The sequence below is a fragment of the Ambystoma mexicanum genome, chromosome 8 (assembly GCF_040938575.1).
Source record: "Ambystoma mexicanum isolate Mex_15411 chromosome 8, UKY_AmexF1_1, whole genome shotgun sequence".
In the NCBI taxonomy this organism is placed as follows: domain Eukaryota; kingdom Metazoa; phylum Chordata; class Amphibia; order Caudata; family Ambystomatidae; genus Ambystoma; species Ambystoma mexicanum.
In genome coordinates this window covers 309,948,755-309,973,785 of record NC_090929.1, presented here as the reverse complement: position 1 = coordinate 309,973,785, position 25,031 = coordinate 309,948,755, and the positions used below count along the sequence as shown (strand labels likewise).

At 43.9% G+C, this 25,031-nt stretch overlaps 1 protein-coding gene across 1 annotated transcript in view; it reads left to right on the top strand.

The window, feature by feature from the left end:
- Window positions 1-12,504, top strand: part of LOC138471868 (ficolin-1-like) — a 507,702-nt gene extending 495,198 nt beyond the window's left edge. The window contains exon 10 of the mRNA XM_069609727.1: window positions 4,501-12,504. Within this exon, the coding sequence (XP_069465828.1) occupies window positions 4,501-4,748 (248 nt within the window). The 3' untranslated portion in view covers window positions 4,749-12,504. The remainder of the gene's footprint in view (window positions 1-4,500) is intronic.
- Window positions 12,505-25,031: the final 12,527 nt, after the last annotated feature.

Below are 25,031 nucleotides of genomic sequence, written 5' to 3'. Positions count from 1 at the left end.
TACATTGATTGAAGGACACCCTAATATCACTATCTTTATAAATGAAAAAACAGCAACATCTTCAGAATTTACTAAAGGATGGGTCCACAGGAGGAATGGACCACAGCTTATTTGATAAAGAAAAAAGACGACGAAGAAGATTGAGAAAAAAGTGATTCAAAATAGTGAGCATTAGCATCTTTAAATGCAGAACAATAAGATTAAAATAAGGAAGAGAAAGATATAAAATCAACAAATTATATGGTTGTTTTCCCTCTACGTTCCGCTTGATAAAGAGGTCTGAGATGTCAGAGGGGAGAAGAGAACTATGGATGGGGTGGTTTACTTTTAGGAACAAAGGTAGAACACATTAAGAGGATTCTTCCTTGAGTAAAAGCGGTGTGTGGTATAAACCCCCAAAAATAACATAACATAATATAACATATGCCAGGAGTTATATGCGACATTACTGTTAAAACAAAACATAGTTGGTGAAACAATATTTTTTAACCCACCAAACAGATTTCTCAACATATTTTAGGACCTATGCAATTATATAAACTAACTCAGTCCTGGAATATGTGGGGAAAGCGCTGGGTAGTGGGTCCAAAAAATATTTCCCCAACAATATTTTGTTTTCACAATGATATCACTTGATACCATGCCAAACATTGATTTAATATCGGAGTAGCAGCAGCTCACACCGGTTAATGCTTTATATACATGGCTTGGCCACTGTAGGTGAGTTACCAAAATATAATTATAATTCTTATAAATGCTGATTGGCACCATACAAAAGCTGGGAATTAACGTAACATCAATGGGGCTTAAAACTCCCTAAGGTGATACGTTCACTAGGTCCAAAAATGAGCCATTAACTGCCAGAAAAGTGTATCGATGAGAAATGATGCCTTAATCATGTAATTTGGAGAAGTTCAAAATCCACATAATTGATGAAGGAGTGGAGCTAAAAACTATCAACTTCCTCCAAACTGGTCATATAAATGATTCTTTCAGGTAATTTGACATTGAATCCGAAAACCCAAACTCCATCCACTTCATATGTCGGGGAAGTGGCAAATAACATAAATAACGTTGGTCTGACAATGGGGGGGGGTCAAGAATGCCCACCTCAAGTCCAAATCCCAGCATGTAACTCCTTCTTGCATGTGCCAAATCAAGCTGACTACAATGCGACATAGTTCGAATTTCTTCGATCTTCCTAGACATAATCACGATTTAAGGCATTTTTGGATTATTTGAAAATTATTTGGAAATGACCAGGCAATGGAATGAGCCCCCATGGCCAAAACATATTTGGTTAACAACTGCAACTGGGGCACCATGTAATTTCAGAAAGTCAGCCCTTTCCTGCACTGTTTTTCTAGTGCAAATAGCTGTTGAACGGTGAGGCTGCTCCTTGCCCCAGGACACAACTAGAGACAGTTAAGACCTTCTGCAAGGAGGAGTCCCTAACTCCTGACGGACAGCCCCCTGAGATTAGGTAAATACTGCTTAGATGCTTCAAAATTAATGCACCCTTTGACAACTGAGGAACCCTAGGCCAAGAGTCAAAACACCCCAATTCGTTGGACACATTGAAGACCAGCCTGACACAGCTCCAGCTATAATCTGACACCTGATGAGGGCAGCCTTTACATTCCTTGCTTTTGGGATAGCAAGTCTTGTTCTCATTTACGATGAAACCCTAGTCCTATGCCATTGTTTTTTTTTTCCTTTGTGGGTAGATCTTTCCAATGAGATCTGCCATAAATCAATATCTAGGAAGGTGCCACAGATTGTGCAAATATGAGATTGGAGAGCCAAAGATGTTTGAAGGGACTGGGTTTGACTTCTAGGAGAGGACTGCATGATGAATGCCTGACAAATGCCAAGCACTGCCCGACAGGCATTGCCCAGCAGGCAATAGTCCTATAAGGGCCCACTGAATGAGGTACCTGAGCTAGAGTGAGTTTTGAGACAGCACTCAGCCTGACAAGCGAAAGGATAAATATTAATGAATGGGGTCACCATACTGCCGCCTCCCCTCATTTGCCAATTCCCTGAGCACGGTAAGCAGTGTATACTCATTTGCACGGCAGAGTGCAAATGTGCGGGGCAAAAGGTGGCGTACATTCCTATTTGAAACTAAATATCGGGTGAGTTGTATGCAACCATGAACATATGTTAATCTAAAATGATTTCTTTCTTTTTGTTAGGGAGAATTCTCAAAATGTGCTAATTGACATTACCTTTTGAGACCCCCAGCAATTTTGCTGGAGTTCTGGGATTTGATTTCTTTTCCTGGAAAGAGTGTGAGCCTTTTTCCCCCACTCTTTCATGTATTTTGATGTGTGTTTTACTTTTGTGTTCTTTGTATATGGTGTTTTAAACAAACTCCATGGCATCATCTTTTTCTGTGTGTCACACAGCACCTTCAGTGCAGTGGCACAGAAGTGTATTTCAGGCTCCCCAAGGTTTAAATACCTTCCCTGGGACTGACTACTGTGTCCCAGAGTACGTAAAGTTAAATTGACTTTACTAGTCTCTTTAAATTTACTGACCCAGCACACACTATCTTCCGATAGAGTGCTGGAGGGGTTGCTTAGCTTCCCCTGAGTCAAAACACTTATGTAATAGTAAAATGTTACCTTTTCCTACTTTAAATGGCTGGTGGCAGTGATTTAGATTAACTACTGTGATTTTTCCCGACCGCTAACAACGGTAGCTAAAAATCAACAGTAGCCATGTTTTTCAATATGGCGCCCAGCACCTATCTGTAAAAACAGACTCCGGTCAACTTTTTTCGCCACTTCTTTTAGGAAAAGTTTTCTTGTGTTTGTCTCTGCGCGCCAAACCAAGTTTGGTCCCTTTGTTCATGCCCTTTGGCAGGCATCTGTGCTGAAGCCCTCCTCTGGGGCCAGAGTGTCTGGGGTGGACAGGATGTGAGGGAGGTGCCCGAAACTCCCTGTGCTTAGTCTCCTAGGAGACCTGAATGCACTCTGGCGTGATTGGCCGGCTGGCTGTCCGGCAAGGCCAGCCACCCTGCTGGTTGAGTGACAGCCAGGCTGAATGAATGGAGGGAAAACTTTAAAAGCAGGTCTCTGGGACTTGGAAAGCAGAGTCGACCAATGGAACTAAATAACCGAAGAGGAGAGGAAAGAAGGGGACTGCTGCAACTCCTGGACGACCGGTGAAGCCCTGCTGCAGGTCTGAATTGCCTGAAATTTCCGATGACAGAGAAGCCCTTCAAGGTTAACTTCTTCCCTTGAGTTTGGTGGGAACAAGCAACTCGCGAGCCACCTGGACACCGTCCTATTCTGGTCGAATTTTTTGCAGAGTGCAGTTAAAAACCGGATAGCGATAGGGAAGGAAACCAGGGGGACTTTAAGGCACTCAAACCTTAAACCGACATCTTGCTTCAGCTTTTGGCCTCTTCCCTGGGCAGTGCAGGAACCTCCCGACGTCCTTCTTGTCCACATGATTGAAGCCCAGGAACAGTGAGATCTGCTTAAACTGCCAGGAGCAGCTGCCTCAGCTACAGCTTTCTTCATTTAAAAGGAAATCTTTTCCGCCATCGAGAAAGTGCGTGAAACTTTCCTTAACTATGAAGGCTTGTCCGTCCCTACACATTAGTCAAACTTTTCGCCTAGCCAAATCCTTTAAAAATCTGTGGAAAAGACTTAACCGTTACATACCAGAACTCTGCTATCCTATACAAGAGACACTGAACCATTGACTTTGGCCCAGGCCTATTGAGAAGAATTGCTAAATTGTATTTCACTTGAACCCTTTGCCCTGCCTATGATTGTATTTGGGCTGTCAATTCTTATAACCTTGTCCTTTCATTCCTTTTCTAAGTATCTAAAGTGCCATTTTGCTCACACTTCATTTTTTAGCTAAACTTGTTTAATTACTTACCGGTTGGATTTTTGTGGTGTATTAGTGTGTGATATTGAGCTGCTTGTGCTAGTGTAATGTTTTTATTAATGATTGAGTAAATAAATGTATATACTTTTACTGAGAAACCCTGAGTAAGTGTTTACTTGAATCACTGTGTTGGTTGGTCTTTTGTGTAACTTGTTCTACTGCTCACTTAAACTCTTGAGATAAGTCTGGCTGCTCAGCCATCGCTACCACTTTACTGTGTAGTAAAGGCTTGCACCAAAGGTGAAATTGTGCTTACACTTGTAGTCCTAATTGCCTGTAGTGTCCCAAAGGGTACTGCAGGTGATTCTGCCTAACACTCTTAAACATAGTCATTTTGTTTGGATTGCTTTAAGGGGGTTTAGCTTAAAGGAATAGATGGGATTTGAAATGTTCTCAACATTAAAAAAAATATATCTACTGGACACATGTAGTGTTTCATTGCAAAAATGGCAGGCACTACAATGACCAGTGTCACTAACTTCATTAATTTACTTAAACATGATACATTTTACTCTCAAATGAAATCTCTGTTGTGCCTACTTGATTACATTAAATATAAACAAAATATGTATCTGTTCATTTCTTTTTCAGGCGACTCTTTATCACATCACAAGGGCAGTCCCTTTTCAACTAAAGATCAAGATAACGATGCATCCGCTGAGAACTGTGCAGAGAGGTACAAGGGCGCCTGGTGGTACAACAATTGCCATCACTCGAACCTGAATGGAAAGTACTGGCTGGGCTCCCATAGCAGAACTGCCAATGGGATTAACTGGCTCATGGGCAAAGGACACAACTATTCCTACAAGCATTCTGAGATGAAATTTAGACCAGTGTAGGCAAGAGGAAAAATGCTAAGCATGCGGCTATGCTATTGGTTTCAGCCAGGAGTTAGCTATCTCCGATGAAGACGACCATTTCTCGAAAAAGTTCTATGCTTTACGATTGCATGAGTTACTGTAAATGCCCTGTAGTTTATTGCTGTCATTGTGATGCTCTTCACAAATACCTTTCTTTTGGAAGCTTAGAGAAAAGGGAGTCTGCAATGTTTGGCTCTCCCGGTGTTTTGCACTACAACTCCCATCAGCCCGAGTCAGCATAGCTTTGGTGAGGGATCATGGGAATCGTAGTCGAAAACACCTAGAGAGCCACCGGTTGCAGACCTTTGCCTTACAATAACTGCACACGCTAGAATAAAAAACGACTCTCTAACACATTAATAAGTGAGACCAAGTTTTAAAAAATGGACACCCTTTATTTTCATAGAATTCCACTTAATTTCATAAGAGGTTGCATTAAGCGTACGTTTTGTCCTCAGTCCACCTCAAAATGCAGCCGCACTCGCAACCACATCTGGCAATAGAAGAAGTTTGTTCTTAATCCATCAGTCAACCCCCTCAAGCGGAGGGTCTTTTGCTGCCATCTACCCAATCTAACTACCGTGACACCATCACTGATGCCAAGGGCTTTTTTTAAGCTCTTAGAGGTCTCTGCCTTATTTGGGCATTTCTGTCATTGCTACACTACATGCCCAGGGTTATTCGACCATCTCCAAAAGGAAATCTATACCCCCCACCCCCTCTTTCTCATGTGGGGTCAGCAAGCTCATTTCAAGGGACAGGCCTTACAATTATTAATAAAAGAAACGTTCAAGCCACACATGAACACTTCTAATGCTTTCCTTTATGCCTGGTTTCTGAGAGGGGACAACAACCTCAGATAAACAGCTTCAGATCTGTACAGATTAAAGCACCTTCCTTTTAGAAACATGAATTCACATTTGCTGCATCGTTTCTTCCGAAAGCCGTCACCCTGCCAGCATTCTCTGGGTGGGCACCTTCATGGGGTGAAGCCTCAACTTGAGTGTGCGGAAACATCTTCATGAATTTGTTCCCTTGTTTTCTTATAACCAGGGGTGGACTGGGAACCAAAAGAGGCCCTGGAAATAATTTTAAAAGTGGCCCTATATTACACATTTTCAGCAGGTCCAACCATTCCCTATGGGAAAATTTGGAAACACCACACAAGAGGCACAGGGTGCAGAGACCTACCGGGAAATCTACAGAGTACCCTATAGGCCAGTCGACCCTTGCTTTAACTGATACAGTTCGGAAGTGCAGCATGATTCAATAAAAGAAGGAGAGGGCAACCATGGCTAGGATTACCAGGGTAAGGTGCCCCAAGAAGCATGGAAGTACTCGGCGTGATGTTTTCAGAAGTGCTTCGGTTTTAATGTATGGTTTTAAATGACACATTCCTCAGATTCTTGTCTGGGTGATGTTGGGAATATCCTGACTGCTTCTACATCACTGATTGGGCTTATCCCAGCGGATTTGCCTCAGAATCTGCACACCACAGATTCACCACACACATGCTCCGATCCTCTGCAAGGGGCATCCTATACCAGCCACATTTGGGCAATACTACACATTCTTCTCTCCCACAGAAACCATGTTTAGGGATCATCAAGATCTCAATGGTGGCTGCCCTGGGAGACTGTGCCAGATATGCCGTCGCATGAAAGATGAACGTGCATAGTGCAAAGTCAGGACGGTTCAGCGGCCGCAGAATCATCATAGCTGCAAGGTGTGGATGTAGCTGGGGAGATCTCACAGTCATGTGGACATTGCACCTACAGATCCTCTGATCAGGAGAACTGGCAGAATTTGGGAGAACACGCAGAAAGCCTTTTTCTGTGTCGCCTAACCTGCCTCAAAATAAACTGCTTAGATGGCAGCCCTGTATGCTTTGGTATATTGTAATATTGGAATTACACTGTGTCCGCTCTCCCGTAGCACAGTTTGGTGGAGATTCGGAGCAATAATTCTTGGATATTTTACTGTAGTGTATTGACCAAGCATATTAGTTACTCTGACTGTAGATATAACAATTTAAATACAACCACATAATAGCTACACAATTGATTCCCTGCAGTATTCAGGTTGAGTTTACTTTGCACTTTTTCTTCTTTTATATCATGCTTTTCATTGCTTTGCTAGATGTTCCTGTCTACTTTTATTGCAATATTGTGCTGCTCTGAAGTTCATTTGCAATCTCCTGCTCCCCAATCAATGTTCATTAGATATTGCTAGATGTTCATTATTATCCGTAGGAAATGTCATGTCTCAAAATGTCTATCTGAGTCCAAATACCATAATCAAGTATGATCTTTCATCAGCACCCTGGAGGAGGGCGCTGGCCAATCAGGCTGCTGGTGACGCGGGCTGTATTCTATGGCACAAGACTGTGTTCGAGCAGCCTGTGTGCCGCTAACCAGCGCCCCCTTCCCTTCACTGCAGCTCCTTCCCCCCACCACCCTCACATTTTAGCACCTGTGTAGATCATACACCGGTGCTAAGAGTTTTAAAAAGAAAAAAAGAAAACCTAGCTTGTGGTGTGGCACAGCAACGCTCCATATTTAGCAAGGTCTGTTTCCTAGTTGATGACAACACGGTCATTAACATAGAAAATGTACCTGGGTACTATGGAGCGTCACTGCACCACACCACAATGCACGTATTCTTTTTTTAAAAAAAAGAATAAACACCATTAGCACCCACATGGGATGTACACAGGTGCTAATGGCCATAAAATACTTTGGTGTGGTCCGACCACTGCCGCTAACGACTTGCTACCCTTGTTAAGCGACCCCTAATTTGCTCGGGTCCTTAACTTGGGTGGCGGGTCGTTACCGGCTGAGTCGGCCCGGCCCCTCTGGTTATATCGCCCCTATATACATCAGCAGAAGAGGATGTGAAGCTGTCTAGCACCTCATTTTATGTTAGATTCAAGGCAGAAGTAGATGCTTTGCTATCTTCCTCATGAAGACTCCTCTTTCACGATCAAGGATTCCAAGAAAAGCTCACAATAATTACATAAATTGTAAAACACATCATTGTGAACATGTCTTTTGCAGTCAAAAGACTGTTAGTGGAATAATATGATTGCCCACTTTGCATTTTGAGAGAAGTTATTTAGTGGTTTCAATATCCAGAGCTTGGTCGTAGTAAATTTGGTTGACACCTTTTCATCGAGTTGACAAATGTTAGACTAAACCACCCCTCCAATAACAGAACAAAGCAAGAAGATAAACCATGGTTGATGAAAACGTATCAACCAAATGCACACGACCCAAATGAGGTCGTTGTAACCACGTGCAAACTACAGAGGAATCATGATTAATGTCCAACGATAAACCCTCTTGGCAGCGATTCCGACCATTTGCTGACAGATCTGAACACAGTATTGGATGGACTAGCGAGTGGGTTTATCTCAGGATGTACTCTCAGCCTCTTGGAATAGGATAGATACATTTTGTTGATTTGTATTTTCCACATATAGCATTTTGCTATTACTATGTCAGTCTCATTTTACATATTGTTGGTGTTGCAATTTACCTTAGTGATCAGTCGTGACATTTTACTGCTAATAAATCTTCAATAATACATTTCTTTGTTTTACCAAGAAATCAATGTGTTTAGGAATGTTTGCTATTTTATGTATCAAGTTATCACACAGTTTCACTGTTTTCTGGGGTTAGCAAAGAGAAGCGAATAACCCCTTCTCTTGGTAGCACATACTATAAGCACACTCCACAACATTCTCATATCAGCGGCTCAAGCAATGTGGAAGTTGTATGTTCCTATAAGGAATAATAGGTTTTGAAAGAACGCCTAAGACAGTGGTTGCAAACTTAAGTGGACACCGTGGCCTAAGCAGACAAGCTTGTAGAAAATTATAGAATGCATTGGCGAGGAAAAGGCTAAGAGAAGCAATGTTTATGTGAACCCAATCATTTCTAATTCAATAATGTTGGCCAACTCTTGCCTAAGGAAAATGTGTTTCATAATAATCCTAATGGACTGGAATCAAGACATTTCCCAGTATGGGTCTGAAAATAGCTGGGAAATTCTGTCTCCCCAGTAGATCACCAATATTGTAAAGGTTCAGGTCAATCTTGGGTTGCGATCTGATTGGATGGAGGTTTATCATGATGGTAACACTTCACTAGCTTAATGACCCCCTTTTCATAATGTGGTGGGAGTTCATAGGTTGTCAAGGGCAAATCAATTCGAGCAAACTCTATACTTTTGGAATTTTCTGGATTTTATGGTCTGCAGAGACAGTGAGAATGCAAAAAGCTCAGGGTGCTCAGGCTGTGTATAAACAATGGAATCCTGCAAGCTGTTTGCTATTGAGAGAAGCAACTGGAGAGAAAAAACGGTATTTCTAGTAGTCTGATAGGGATAAGTACTGAACAATTGAAGAATAACATTTTCATTTACAAATAAAAGAACATTGACTATGACCTTTGTCGGTAGGGTTGGACCTGGCTGATTTTTCATTGTCCAGTTTAATATTTCTATTTGAAGACTGTTGGAAACAATTGAAAACATCAAGGAATGTAGTAATGTTGTAATTTATTTAGAAGAAAACACTCCCAGAATACGTAAAGATTTCTAAACTTTTCTTGCATTTTACCATAGAAGTGGAGTGACAATATAGCATAGGGGAAAGAAGCTTAAAAATGAGAAGGGCTGTGAGTCTGTGAAACATGGTGAAGTAGTGAAAAGGTACTAGTTCCTAATTCGATGAAGAGGTGCCAGTGCATGACATTCAAAACTGGCTAATGCCTTTTATGATCTGGAAAGACAGAAAGGCATGGAACGTATCTGTCAAGCATGGATATTGTACCAATAAAAGAAAGGCTAAGATGGCAGGGCCAAGGAGTCAAGAAGACCATGATGTACTGTGTGCAATGTATTCCTCTTGTAATTGTGATTGGTTATTTATAACCTGCTTAATACCCACAGGTTTCTTAGCACGGACCTGGGGACCGAACCTGTGTTTCTCCACATAGGCTTGCTTCCAAGGCGAGCACGTTGCCCCTGAGCTATCCTCCTGATTACAATTACAATGTATTCCTCTTCTGGCCACAGCAGGGCATTTGTCAGCCCAATAAAGCCCACTAGAATGTATGGGGAGCCCCTTTGGCCTGCCAATATACTGCCACATCAATCCTTTGCAGCATACTTGCTCTTCTGGCCCTTTGTGCTCATCCTTCACTCATCTCCAGCCAATCTTGCAATTGGAGCAAAAGCAGTCAACTATGTTCCACTCTCCACTGTGTTCTCCCTTCCTCTCATTCATTCATTCATTCATTCCCCCTTCCTGTTATCCCAAGTGATAGTGCCCCCCTGAAGGTCATTTGAAGAGTGGCGATGAGATTACAGTGATGCAAACCATAAGCACACATACCTTCCACCCAAAGAAAACTCAGCTGATAGAGGAGTGCCCAAAGGGATTTTTGTCTTAGTGTGAGATGTGTGTTGGGATGCACGTCCAGCTCTCATGCCCTCCCATGCGATCTAGGCTGCAGGAAATATATTAGTGCACAAGAAAGTGAAAATGCGTGGCTGCAGCGGGTGGAACATGTGAAGCGGCAACAACAAACATAGTAGCTTTGTAGTAATCATGAAAATATACATAGGCCCAGGTAGAGGGCACAAGGGCTATTGAGGTACAGTAGTTAAAATGTAGTGTACAAGGATGAACACGTAAGTTCTGGTCCTAGACGCAAGAAATGCAGAAGCACTGCCATATTGGAAGTGAGGCCTAGTATGTTGAAGGCCCTGTTGGAAGTAGTAGTGTAGTGCGAACAGAGTTTGAATCACCTGCCCACCCAGAGCTCCAGCAGTGAAACTGAGCACAAAGGCCTTCAGGCTGAACAGATACAAATATAATTGTATTGAGCTGTAGGCCTGTGAAACCAGAAAGGAATGTAAATGGCCAAGCCCGGGCATGGCTCTGCCCATCCCGAAGGACAAATTCATGGGAGCCTGGGTAGAGGTCTTTAGCTGCCAAAAGAGTCGGCTGAGATTTAGAGCACCAGAGTCCCCCAGAATAATGGCCATCCCATTTGAACTGCCAGATGCTCATAAAACAGAATACCTAAATCCATCTGAATTTTTCTGATTACTGTGAACCTCAAAAGGTCTTGGAGAAGCTCCGGGGAGGGGCAGCTGATAAGCAGGAGCAAGGAGTGAAACTTCCCATGATTTTCTATACGAGGAGCAAGAAGTGATGTCAACAAATGTATTCCCACCATGGAGAGGCATGGTCTCAAGAGAAGCATACCATTATTCTTGAGGGTCAATTTGACCTCAACGATATCCACTGAGCTTATGTTGGCGACTGGTTGCAACTAGGCCGAGAGTGGCGCGTACATCCCAGGTAACTCGCAAATCCAGTAGCTGGCAACCATAGTGACGGAGTAGGGGACCACGAGTTAGAGGGCAAGGGTAGATTAGGATGTGGCCAATCAGTTGAGGGACAATAGGGGACTGGTAGTATGTATATACATGGTAGCCAATGAGGGTGGGAGATTAACACTGTATATCGTGTGCATCATCAATGATGATGTCTTTCCTTATAACTCCATGTTTGCTTTGAACTAACTGAGACCTCTGCGTCAGTTTGGTTCTAGGGACCTTCTGTCGCCTTTTTCCTTTTGGATATGAAATTAATTTGTTTAGCATGCAACGAGCTGCACCAAGCTTTTTTTCTCAGAGGATTGTTCATTTCTTGTCTGGTTGTCTGGATGTCTTGCGTTACATGTGCAAAGAGGAATTTGGATTAGCAAACAATGCTCAAAACCTCTCTAGGTTTAAAGACCTTTTCCAGGTGCTTTTCAGTTTCTGCCCTGCTTAAGTGAAGAGCAAAATGAGTATTGAAAGGCACATAAGTAAATTTATTTTAGCCAAAATCTGTCTTGATACACATATCAGTGTTGCTCGGGGAGGCATAGGCAGTTCTTAACCAAGAACATTTGAAAGAACCGGAGATACAAGTGACTTTCTAAGCACATGGGGATATTAGCATTGGCCACATGAAAACAGTATATACAAACAACCTTTTATATACTTAAATCACCCTGTAAAAGCGGTTTTGCCACTCTCAATATGAATAGTTGCACTTATTGCCAGTTCACTTATGCCTAGAATCAGACATTGCTAGTGTCCATGCGCACAAAACGATTGTCTCTATATATCTACTTACATATATTTCCTGCCTTCATACTGTATGCCCAGCAGTACTTGCTTTCAGATACACCCAGTAACATGTACTGCCAATGTACATGCGTCCAGCAACAGACATGAATACATGTTCATGTTCAATAACAATAAATACGCTCCAGGGGACAGATTAGCTAACATTTGCACAAATGCTAAATATTGGGCGTATGCGTTGATAACACAAAATGGGTCAAACCGTTTTTTTTTCACAATCCACATTACCTAAAAACGTTTTCACTTGTGAAAACATTAATCTGACTCTTTTTTTGTACTATGTTTTCTAGATATATTAGGACAAAGGGTGTTTACTACATTTCTTTTCATTTTATGTGGCAAACAAATAAATAATAAAACAAAATGCCCACTTGTACATATGTATATATTCCTGATGTTACTGCATGCTGTATATTTTGTCTTTGTTGTAACCAAGTTTTGCAATCTCTTGTAAATGCTGTGCACTGTTACCCGAGGGTATGACTGCACGTTACAAATAATAAAACAAACAAACTGCCTGCTTCAATTTTGCCCGGTGAAAACATTTGTTGATAGTTGCAATTTGGGCTAAACTGGTTTACTGCAGACCATATTATCTAAACAGCAACATTGGTGCTAAATTCGTTTACTCTACTTGTTTGCACAAGTGCAAAGCTTTTATTATAATCTGGCGGCAGTTGCCAAATGCCAAGTAGCAAACATGATCAGTACCCATGTGCCTATATATGTTTAGGGGTGTTATTTGTTGCCCGTGCCCAGTGATGGTCATTACTAAATAACAATACAACAATGACGAGTGACAATGATCAATATTATTGTCACATTTACAAGCTCAGCCGCATGTATTGCCATGTTCACAGGCCCAGTTACAGGTATTGCTGACTTCTATGTGCTCGACATAACAAGGTTCAGGTCAGATGTCCATGCACATGTATTTCCAGGTTCACATGCCCAGTTCTGCTTTTGCCAGCTTTTAGGCCCTGTAACAGGATTGGCCAGTTTTCACGTGCTCAGCAAAGCAATATCACAGTGTAAAAAGAACTTGTGCAATACCCATTGAAGAAATATCTTTGATGCACGCCATTCAACAGCACTGGGCATTGGCTGGCAACTGGAGTGGCATTCTAATCAGCACACCCTGACAAGACATATGAGACAGGTATTTCTGATGATGGAAACGTTCCCCAAAGGGAGGATCGCCTCTAATGCAAGAATTTCGTGAAGGTGCATTACATGTCCTGCGGTCATGCATGCCAGACGGGGCACGCGCGATGAAAGTAAAAGAGGGAGGGCATTGGTGAGCCACACCTAAAAACCCATCAGCGTGTGCTGCATTTAAGGAAGAAGCTGTGAAAAAGATTCTAACATTCACTCCTGCTCACCATTACTGAAGTACTGTATTTTAATGGGAGAAAGTTTGCATTTGCCTAGGTACAATTATTGCTCATTTTCACATGCCCAGTGACAGGCATTACTAAATTACAATGCCTCATCACAAGTTGGGCAGTAGTCCTTAAATATGGCAGCAATGGTATTACTGCTGCATTTAAGGGCTGGCCCGATCACGAGTTGGACGCTAAATGGGCTGTTTTACCTCCAGCTTTTTCTGCAGGTGAAAATCCCATTTAGCGCCCTGTTTTCGGTGTAATTACCACCTGCTGTATTAACACGTGGTATTTGCGCCAAAGATTCCCATTTGGGTCCAATGGACCCAATGGGGAATGGTGATTTACAGTTAACGCCCAACCTGTGATCCAGAGGTAATAACGCCGGACCGGCTGGTGCTAACGCTATTACAGTTGGGCAGTATTACTGCCGGGATACCACCCAACTCATGATGAGGCCCAATGTAACAACCAGCTGGCGGTATTTCCAGATTTGACCTCCTTATTAATATGCACTGCCAGACACATATGCCCTGTGACAGGAATTGCTATTGTCCACATGCCCAGTGAGAGTCATCATTTCATGAATCTGCAGTGGTCAAAGTGTATGAAATGAAATAGTGGAACTATGCTTCCTGCTGACCTGCCCCCACTCCACACAAACCCCTTCGCCATGCGCCCTCCCACACACAAATCAAGCCCCCAAACAAAAGAGCCTGCTGTTTAAGGTGCAGTGCACTGAAGTGCAAGTGTGAACCGCTTCATACACTTTTGTTTTAAAAGGAGACCATTCCGGAATGGTTACTTTTTTAAATAGAAGTATAGGAACAGTAAAAGACAATTTAAAAAAGTAGAGGAGCACCGTTCCCAACCGCTCCTTCCCACTTCGAGCACTGTGAATCTGGCCAGTGATCGGTACTGGCATATCCACATGCCTCTTAACAGGTATTTCCTCATTCTCGTGTTCATTACAGACAGATTTCACATCAGAGGGCCAGACACAGGTATTGCCAGCTTCATTGACCAAAATAACAGGGGTTGCCAGCTCTATCAATACCTCAGATGCATACCGCATGACCTGAAAGAGAAAACTGTGAATACTGCATGCAATATAGAAACTGATACAGTGGTAGGGCAAGTCACATTTGCCTGGTGGCTGAACTGCCCGTACCACCGCCACCCTTTGGAAAATGTGCTTTTTAAAAATCTAACCCAAAGTACATGGTGTGGCAATGTGAAGGTAGAGATAGGAAACTGGGATTTCAAAAGCGATGCTTTAAATCATGCTATATAAAAATACGGTATTAAGTGCTTGGCCACCAATTAAAAAGTGAGGTCATTCTGATATCAGAGCCACTTTTACTCGGTCTCCATTATGTTCCGTGCCTCATTTGGCAAAAAGTAAATCGCAATTACGGGAGGTTGATGCATTGAACTGCAATGCAGCCTTGCGATCTTGCGCAAATGCAACCCTCATGTCATTTGTCAGGCTCAGAATGCTACTTTCTATTTTGCAGCCCAGAAAACAGTCAAATCTCTCTGGGACTGAAGATGTTAAGGTCTAAGCTTACTAGTTTCTGGTGTAATGTTACGCTGACTGGCTATTGGCCAGGCATTGCTGAACTGGGGTGAGGCAGATTTGGCTACAGATGGCGAAATGGTACCCACAGGGGGTTTATCTGGGAGGAGCCATTACTTTTTGCCTAAGTTACTGATAGTGACAGCAGCCAATGACTAAGAGGATGTCCATCTCGATAGGGAAGTTGTTGCTTGCTGTGAGAAGTTTAGAAAGCAGAGACCGGTGTAGACCTATTTTAGTTGTGTGGTGGTACAAAGAGTGTCCCTGACTGAGAGGGGTCCTTCATAGAACTACCTCAGATTCTCCCCTCCCCTAATGCGGGAGGGGAGAATACAAGCACATAATGGGCCTCATTACAACCCTGGCGTTGGACCATGGTGCTGTTAGCACCATGGTCCATGCCGGATTCCGCTATGGTGGATGGCGGATTTACCGCCCCATTCCAAGGTTGGCGGGGCGGTAAATCCCCATTCACCATGGCCCCTTCCCCATTCCCATTTTTGGCTCATGGGGTTCAATGGGAATGGGGAAGGCGCTAATTACGGCACCATAAATTACGGTGCCGTAATTAGCACCAAGGTCCCTTAGCGGGTTGGACTTTAACGCCTGCAAAAAGCAGGCGTTAAAGTGTGAATCTGGCGTTAAGGGTTTAACGGCGCCGCAGCCTTTTACGGCGCCATTAACCCCTTAACGCCAGGGTGCAATGAGGCCCAATGACTGTAAAACTGGCAACATGTGAGTCAATGGGCCTCATTACGAGGTTGGAGGTAAGTAACTGTTCTTACCGGCATGGTGCAAATACTGTGTCAGTGTAGGTAAGAGCCCGCTAATAGAAGCTATTACGACTTCTCGGGCACAAGCTTTGCGCCATGCCGGTGAGGACATTACTGGCATGCTGCTAAAGACCCAAAAATGGCCCTTAGCGGCATCATGGAAAGCGCAGATAGCACTACCGGCATCAATGGATATGGCATTAGCGGGCACAGCTATTAGCGGGCACCGCTATTAGAGGTGCCTGCTAATAGGCGGAACCAGAAGTAACGTCATTGCGCCAGAATGGAAAAGTGCACGTCGGCCATCTTTAAAAGCACAATCCATTGCAATCCCATGGCCACAGGCACTGAAATACAAAACTGAGATCCCAGCCTGTCAGAAAATGGGACAGTCCACCCTCAAAGGCACAACTTGTCTGCACAAACAACGTTTCTGCGACAAGGAGCTAATCATGCTGGTTGACACCCTGGCCCAGGGGAGGTGGCCCAATCTGCAAGAGATACTGCAGAGGATGATGTCCAACAGGACGAGGCTGACAAGGCAGGTCAATGTATGTCGGAGAACACTGAGGGGACACCATCCATGGGGCACACACCACAGCACTCTCTGGGACATGGGTCGTGTGGTGATAGCTCTGGGGAGGAGACAGCTGGAGCTCCCATGCGACCACCAGCCATCAAGGACATGCATGACCACAAGGCCCGCATCACCCGCATGGATGAGCGTCAGCAGTCCATGGACAACATGTTGCGATAATTCATCGCAGTAGGGGAAGCCACACGCCAGGCCCACTGTGACAGCACACAGGCACTCAATCAAGCTGTGAACCGTGTTGCTAGGCGGGTGCACCAGGGCATGGAATTAGTCACCCAGGCACTCACACATTTGGCTGCCACCATGGCACAATGCCCTGGTAGACACTGTTGCATTGTGGGTGGGCTGTTCATCTATGTAAATAGTTTTATTGATCATTACATTCCATTTTGATACAAATAACATGACTAGACATTGCTTATTAAGTGTGTCAGGATTTAATGTCAACAGTGTACACTCCCCAGAGTCCCCCAAACCCAGTGCACAGTTAGCGTGATTTGATGTACCCTCTTCATCACAGTGCATGATACGTCAATGTCCATCACTGATTGGCGCACTGCAAGTCCCTCATTGGCATTGGCACATGGCTGATGTACTACTCTTATCCTTCATCATCCCCATCTTCACCCTGTGGTTGCTGTTAAATATCAGGTGGCAGGGGTAAGTTCCACTGGATGCACATGTTGATCAGTAATGCACAGACCATGGTGATCTTGCCAACCTTCTCAGGCCCGTAAAGGAGTGCTCCACCATACCTGCTGAGGCAACGGAAACATGCCTTCAACAGGCCAAAGGTCTGCTCGATCAGAACACGGGTGCAGATATGGACCCCATTGCACTCCTCTTCGTGCCTGGTCTGCGGGATCCAAACAGGAGTGAGGATCCAGGGATTCAAGGTATAGCCACAATCACCTGCATGGGGGCACAATTGCGCGACTCAATTTGTGGCATTACACCTGTAGTAATCACTGTCATGGCTGCAGCTATTTGGTGTTCACGTGCACAGGTCCCTGGATGTATGCACACAGGTACATTTGTCGCAATGTGTGCTGGACAATGGTCCGCAGGTGTGGATTGTGTAGTCCACATGTTTCAGGGTGTTCCCTTGCATGCTCTTGCAGATGTCCTGTATTGTGCTTTGCTGCCTTTATGTGTGTTAGGCATACTCACTGCATATTGCTGGATTGTGTTTCAGAGGGTATGCTCAGTTGATGTGCAGTGGACGCGTTGAGGGATGTGGCCTTCTTCTATGTATGGCGTATCATCATTGGTGTGAACCATTGGTCTGATGTAAGGAATTGTTGGGTCCGGTTCAGGTTGGAAAATGTAGGGCCACCGTTTTATGCTGTATGTGCTGTCTCCACTTACCCACCAATCACAGCACCCAACTGCACTGCCTTGGGCCTGTCAGGTGACTTACCGAGCAGACAGGCACGTCGTCCAGCATGTCGCTCCATGTGGCGGGGTAGCAAGGAATTCCACAGCAGCATGGCATCGTGTGTGGATCCAGGATATCGGGCACAACAATGTGTGGTGATCTTGCAGGAGTCACATTCCATCTGCACATCGATGGAGTGGGATTGCTTGCAGTTGCGGTACATCTCCTCCATGGCATGCAAGACCACCTACTCCACGTGGGTGCAGTTGAGGCACCTACACAATTTGGCATGCCTGCCAGTGCATGGAAGCCACGTTTTGTATCAAATATCTCCTGTGGAGTCTGTGGTAGGGATATGTAGTCCCTTGTGTGCTTGAGGAGGGCATCCAGCACTTGGTTCAGAATCCGAGAAAATAAGGTTTGTGATATGCCATGCATGTGCCCCACTGTGTGCTGGTAGGTGCCTGTGGCAAGGAAGTGGAGCACAGACACTACCTTCAGTAGAGAGGGAATGGCGGTGCGTATTTCAATGAGGCTGACAATGTCGTTGTGTATCATGTCCACAATGGTGGTGATGGTTTCCCGGTCCAGACGGTACAGGGTGTGGATCTGCTCAGGGGTTAGGTTGAAAGGACTGGCTCTGATGCGAGGGATTGGGGGCTGCCTCTGTGGTAACGGTGGCTGCACTGGTGGGGCATGCTGGGCCTGTCTCACCTTCCTTCTCCTTCTGCGTCTCCTCTATGGTGCCGGCTGTTGTTGTTGTTGATGTGGAAATGCAAGCATGTCCTCCAGCTCCAGTAATGCTACTACTATTGGAATCATCTTGGTGTGGGAGGGGGTGTGGTGTGTGGGTGTGTTCATTTTGTACTGGGCCAGACTCCATTGCCTCCACCTGTGTTGATTGTGTGCACCTGTGGCAGTTGTGAACACTGCTAAAGGCATTTTACGGTAGGTCGGAGATGCCATATTTACTGCATGCCGGTAACCACTTTTAACGCCTTCATGATGCCGTTATTTGCAAGTCCGCTTCACTTGTGATCTCCTCCAGTTTACGGCATGCCGCTATTGTCAGCATGATGGCCCGTGTGCCCGCGCCCATGCCGCTATTAGCGGCACTGTACATTACGATGCCGCTAATAGCGGTCTGGGTGGTCAGAATAGCCCGTAGCCGTAAGCGATGCCGGCAACCCTTTACCGGCATAGTTTGTTTCCTTAGCACCAACCTCGGAATGACCCCCAATGCCTAAGTTACCTGAGAGTCCTGAGAGGGACTAGCCTGTGAGCATGCATTTTGTAGGCGTCAGGGAAGGCCAAAACCTTGAGAAGCCCATGTGCATTTCTAAAGTGAAGGAGAACGCCCAAGAAGTTAAAATCACATGTGCATTTTATAGTAAGAGGAGAAGGCCAAAGCACAGAAAACCTCACATGCATTGCGTAAGTGGAGCAGGAGGTCACACCACTGAGAACCTGATGTGCATTTAGTAGGTGGAGGAGAAGGCCAAAGCACTGATTATCGCTCATGTATTTTGGCGTCAGAAAGGAACGGCAAATCACTGAGAACCTTGCATGCCTTTTGTGGGCAGAGTGGAACCTGTAGACAGTGGTAGGTACATGTGAATTTTGTAGATGGCAAGCGGGAATTTTGTAGGTGGCAATCAGGAATTTTGTAGGTGGCAACCGCGAATTTTGTAGGTAGTGAGCAGGCCAAAGCAGTGGAAACCCCACATGAATTATGAAGATGAAGGAGAATGCCGTAGCAGAATGTTTTGACAGCAAGTAACCCACCCCACAAGGTCGTACCTGCCACTGGATGAAAAGATAAGTTTAGCCCATCAGAACAGCACACACCTAGATAGTTCCTAAAGAGCTCTAAAGATGTTAGGAAAGCTTCAGTTTTGCCAAAACCTCCCTTACAAGCAGTTGAACGCTGCAATGCCTTCTCAGTGTAATTAACTGGAGCCTCTGCAAGAATAATGCAACGCAATAGCCAACTACTTCAATAGCCAGAGGCAACAACTGGTGGGTGACTACCGAACACTTACATTGTGCACTATGTCACTCTTCAAGGTGCTGCTACTGATGTATGTGTTTGAATTAGAAATATGCAAAATGCTACATGAACAAAAATGTCTGTCAATGCAGAAGCAGGGCAACTAGCCTTGAAACTGCTCTCAACCTTCCCACAAATTATTGGGATGAAGGGGAATATGGCTAAACCCCTGCATCTTTTCTTAATTCAGTTTAAAGTCAACGTGGCAACTTTCAAACAGATATCCACGAGGAGCAGAAACGTGAAGGGATTTGACATTCTCAAGAGGAAGTGCTACGCTTACCTAAGGAGACACTAAGAGATGTTTTAAAGCCTGGATGGAACAAGAAGAGAGAACAAAGACAGAGTTCAACAACCTAGTGTGGGACTCATCTGCTGCAAAGACGCTTATTGGACACTGCACCCTTATTCTGCTCACCTTCTGACACTTGTTCAGGGGCACCACAGTGCGTTTTCTTCCAGTAGGAAACTGTAAGAGGCTGCGGAACAAACTCTGACCCCAGTTTGCCATGCTGCATGCATAGTGCTCCTGATGCAAATTCAGCAGTCTCACCGCAAGACCAGATGGTTGATTCCTATACTTGAAACATGCCATCTGGGTAGTGATGTCAATCCACTGAAATTCTGGCCTGGTAAGTGGCCAGTATGGCCCTCTGTACTTCTTCTATTAAGCTGTCGCCTAGCTAATGTGCTATGCCACTGGATATGTTGCTTTGCAGGGGCTAGTCTCTAATGCCACACAAGATCCGACAATACCACACATGCGACATATCTTACTTTCAGAGGAATTAACGAGAATCTTATATCTGAAGATTATCGAGGGAAGAAACACCAGGCCCATCACTTGGAATACCACACAACATATTATTCAGATTATGAACAATGGGTTGCAAGCCATATACAAGGACCTGAATGCGAGATATGGGGAAAGTTGGTGGTGACTTTAACTTTAATAGTAGTGGGCGATAGGTAAATGTCTATGATCATACAACACTCAGTCTTGTTTGCTACTCTTAGATACTTGAGTTCATTGAGCCAGTAGAAGTTACATTTTTTCTTCATCCTCAATCTGTACTGCTTGACCCTCTTTGGGGTAGGAAGTTCGCTCAGAAATGTTATTGGCCCAATTGATCGGGCATGTATTTTTGAGAATACATCGATCTTAAAACAAATTCCATTGCATCTTCCCTTAATTTTTCTCACATTTACAGATGCAAAATCGGCAGGCGGTACCACCATCTTGTGCTAATCGTATCAGTTGATTCATTGCCCTAAGTTCTAGTGCCCTTGCAGCAGTAATTCAGATCATCCACTCCTAAAGCTGACATCACTAGTCAAAATGACATGCTCCATCTATTTTAATGACATTCACAGCCAGTGTAGCCATACGTACCCTGTCATCACCCATGGATAACATTTTCTAACGCAGGAACATAAACACATGCATCCACATAAAATGCAAAAGATGTGTTTCTTTTCACAAAAGAAAAGAAAGAAAACATATATTTTGTAGAAAACAGCGATAGGCGGGAACTTAACAAGTATTTTTATCTTTGACATAATGCTTAAAAGAGAAGATTATGTCCACAGAAACATTGGTAACTTTTGCCAATAGAGGTTATAGCTAGCAAACATTACATGCTTTGCATTTTATGTATAACTGAACAGTGTTCTTATAATGCCGATTCTGTTCATTGAATGATTAATCACAGTATTTGCATTCTTTAGTGAGTTCTTATGTCCCATCACTGATGTTTGATCGACGCCCTTGGCGTTCCGTTAGTGAGAAGAAAGGTGTAGTTTCACTTTCAATTGCAACACTTTCACATCTGCACGTTTTCAGACCCTATATACTGCCATGTTGCTCCTTATTACTGCTACCGTAAAAGGACAGATTGGTGTCTGGCGGACAGATTGGTGTATGGCGATCGTCCCAGATAATGGTTATCAAAGATGCTTTGTTGATGATTATTGTCAAATTCTGGTTGAAGAAGCCGTCAACTGGAAGATAAAAACCATGGCAAGCACACATCAGTAGGACATAGCTATGTGAATTTGAAAATGCTAAAATATATTTCCGTAGCCAGTTTATAATAGAATATACACAGTACATAAATATGTTAACTATTAATTCACATTAAAACTAACACGTACAATGTCTATTCTTTGTGTCAAAATTGAACATTCATCCGTCATATTGTTAATCATCAAGCAAACAGAACACCTGCCATCCTAACTCATCTAAATAATATGTAAATCTATGCTTACATTATGTCTTGAGTTTACATTCTCTCCATGTGACGGTGACCAACCGCTTCAAATGACAGATCTCAGTAATAGAAACCTAACTTTCCTACGTCTGCTTTCAACATAGTGAATCCTATCAAATCTTTGTGGATATTGTGTGCTTAATATTGTTAGTATGGTTGATTCAAGAACAAATAACAATGAGACCTTTTATTCTGTGCTCACAGCCAGCTACGGGTTGGTTTCGTTTTGAGGAACACATGCCACATAAATGAACAGTATTATTATCTGCTTTCAATGGCAAGCTTTGCAGTGAAACACAATGAAATAGTGTTCCACATAGCAAAATATTTGCTTCCATTTTAAGGGTTTCAAGGTGCCTGGTCCCACAATATCTACGGAATATTTCAAAGATGTGCCTAGGCGAGGTGCAGACAAGCTCAGACTGGCCCATAGGGCAATAGGGCAACACCGCAACAAAAATGCAAAATGCTTTTGTGGGCCAGATTATTTGGTTAAAGTGTGCCAGTTTGTTGGCCAATGTGGGACACTTACATGAGTAACTTCACAATGCAGCTAGTAGGTTTGACCATTGTTGCTGAATAAATATTCTTAAAATCTCACAATTTGTATTTCATTTCATTTAAAAAAATCCCCATTGGGTACTTACTATTCAAACAGTCTGTTACAGAAGGAATGAACTGCCATTTGCAAATGTTGGCCACTTTTTCATTTTGACCGACACAATGTTATGTCACAGACTGACCATGGGTGCAGAACAAATCCACGCCATCTCCTCACTTCTCAAAAAACAGAATTCAAATATACACCATGAAAACAGGCTTTTCCACCTTGACCCCAATACAATGGGCCTCATTATGACTCTGGTGGTAGCTGTGCCGGTAAATACCGGCACGGTTGCCGGTGGAGTCATTTCTTTTCTGGCACCAGGCAAAGGCAACTTACTGGGGCATTACAGCACCGGCGGTCTCTGTAATTCCCCATTGCCGGGTGCCAGAAAATATTACTCCCCATTCCCATTTGAGTCTCATCAGACTCAATGAGAATGGAGAGGATGGATGCACCGGCACCATTCATGAATGGTTTCGGTGTATCTGTCGAGGACAGACCTGGCGGGCTGAAAGGCACCCACTCGCAGAACTCATAGTTTGCCGGTCCGGAAAACAACGGTACCGGCAAGCTTACCGGTTCCGTTGTTTCTGGACCGGCAAACTTGTAATGAGGCCCATTGACTTCTGAAATTATGTCCATTGGTAAAATATTTCACCTTTGGAACTTTGAAACCTATTGCAACATTACTCAATTCACCTAGTTTCCAACACCTGATAAGTATGTATTGCTGTTAGTTAACTAGCTATTCGCTATCCATCTTTCGTGCGGATTAAAAACAAACCCATTTCAGAAATCATATTGGACATATAGAGATGGTTACAGTGTGAAATACAGATGCATGAATATAGATGGATGAAAAGCGGTGGGTTAATTCATAGAGGCGGCATGGGTGGACCGGGAAGGGGGGTAAAAATGTTGATTGCCCCCCAATCTGGGTGGACTGTTGCTCCCAGGCCCACACGTTCAAAGTGCAACACAAAAAAAGGATGAAATCACTAAAATTCCAGCATGCCAAGAATGAGCAGAGATGCAATGTTGCAGGCGCATCTGGGTGTCCTCCCCATGTGGACCTCCACAATAAGATGAAAATGAGCAAAGGCCACAGGTGCATGTTCATATTGCACATCGGCAAAGTATGCATTTAAATGACATAGTATGTCGCCAATTATTTCAATGTTGGCTAACACTGTGGCCCATAAACCTTTAGTCTATTGCAAATTGCAGCCACTTAGCACGATTCCTACTTGTCAACGATGTAAGACTCCATGGGCCTCATTACGGGTTTGGCGGTAGCCATGCCACCAAAACCGGGTCCGGGTTCCCTGAATGGGGAATTACCGGGCCATTCCGAGTTCGGAGGGCTCTGTAATTCCTCTCTCTGGGAACCCGGGCCCGGACCTTCCCCATTCCCATTTAAGCCCCCATAGGGCTCAATGGGAATGGGAAAGGGAGCTAACAATGGGCCGATTACAACCGAACCGTTGTTAGCTCCCTGGTCCCCTCGCGGGACCCGGTAAAGACACCTGGTTTTACCAGGTTTTACCAGGTGTCCTTATCGGGTCCCGCAAGGGGAGTAATCAGGCGGAATGGTGTTAACGAGTCCGCAACCATTAGCGGAACCCGTTAACCCAATCCGCCTGACTCGTAATGAGGGCCCATATCTTCAAAGAGTTTTTCCGTGCTTTCATTTTGTGTGACGTCTACTATACTTTTCTGATGTGATTCTTGAACTCTTGTGAGTTAATTACAAAAAAGAGTTTGGTAGCACCCTCAGTAATAACCATGAATAATAAAATTATACTAGATTGTGATAGTCGCATTTGTGCACAGTTCGATAACACTTGCAGAAGGATGTAACAGTCAGGTGTTGCATATTATTATAATAGTACCATTACTGGTCATATTTTATGCACATAATACACACTATTGTCCCGTTAAAGCTTTTTCTGTAAAAGGCTGCGCGAGTGGGCGCATCTGAGATGCCATCCTTTTCACCCTTTCCCTGGCCCTTTCTGAAAACTTGAAGTGTTTTGAAGGAAAGATCCTCCTGTTTGTGCACAAAACAAATACATATTATTGGTCAGACTTACTCCGTCTCCATCAGCATGTCCATTGAGACAACCCACACAGCTCCCTCTTCTTCCATGAAATGAAATATGCAGCACACTTTACAAGAAAGTGCAAAGTCAAGTCCACTCAGCATCTTTCATAGAGTGGTCCATGGGCAGTCCTCATAGCTGCAAATACCATCAAGTGCCGAACAACAATTTCTTGCATACCATGAATGTCAAATAAATGCGATCTGATATGTACAAGTGAACAAGGGTAATGGGAGGGGGTGATTTACAAGCAATTATTCAATGGGCAATGTGGCCAAATGAACGGGGTGGTGTGCCAGGTAAGGGAAGGGAAG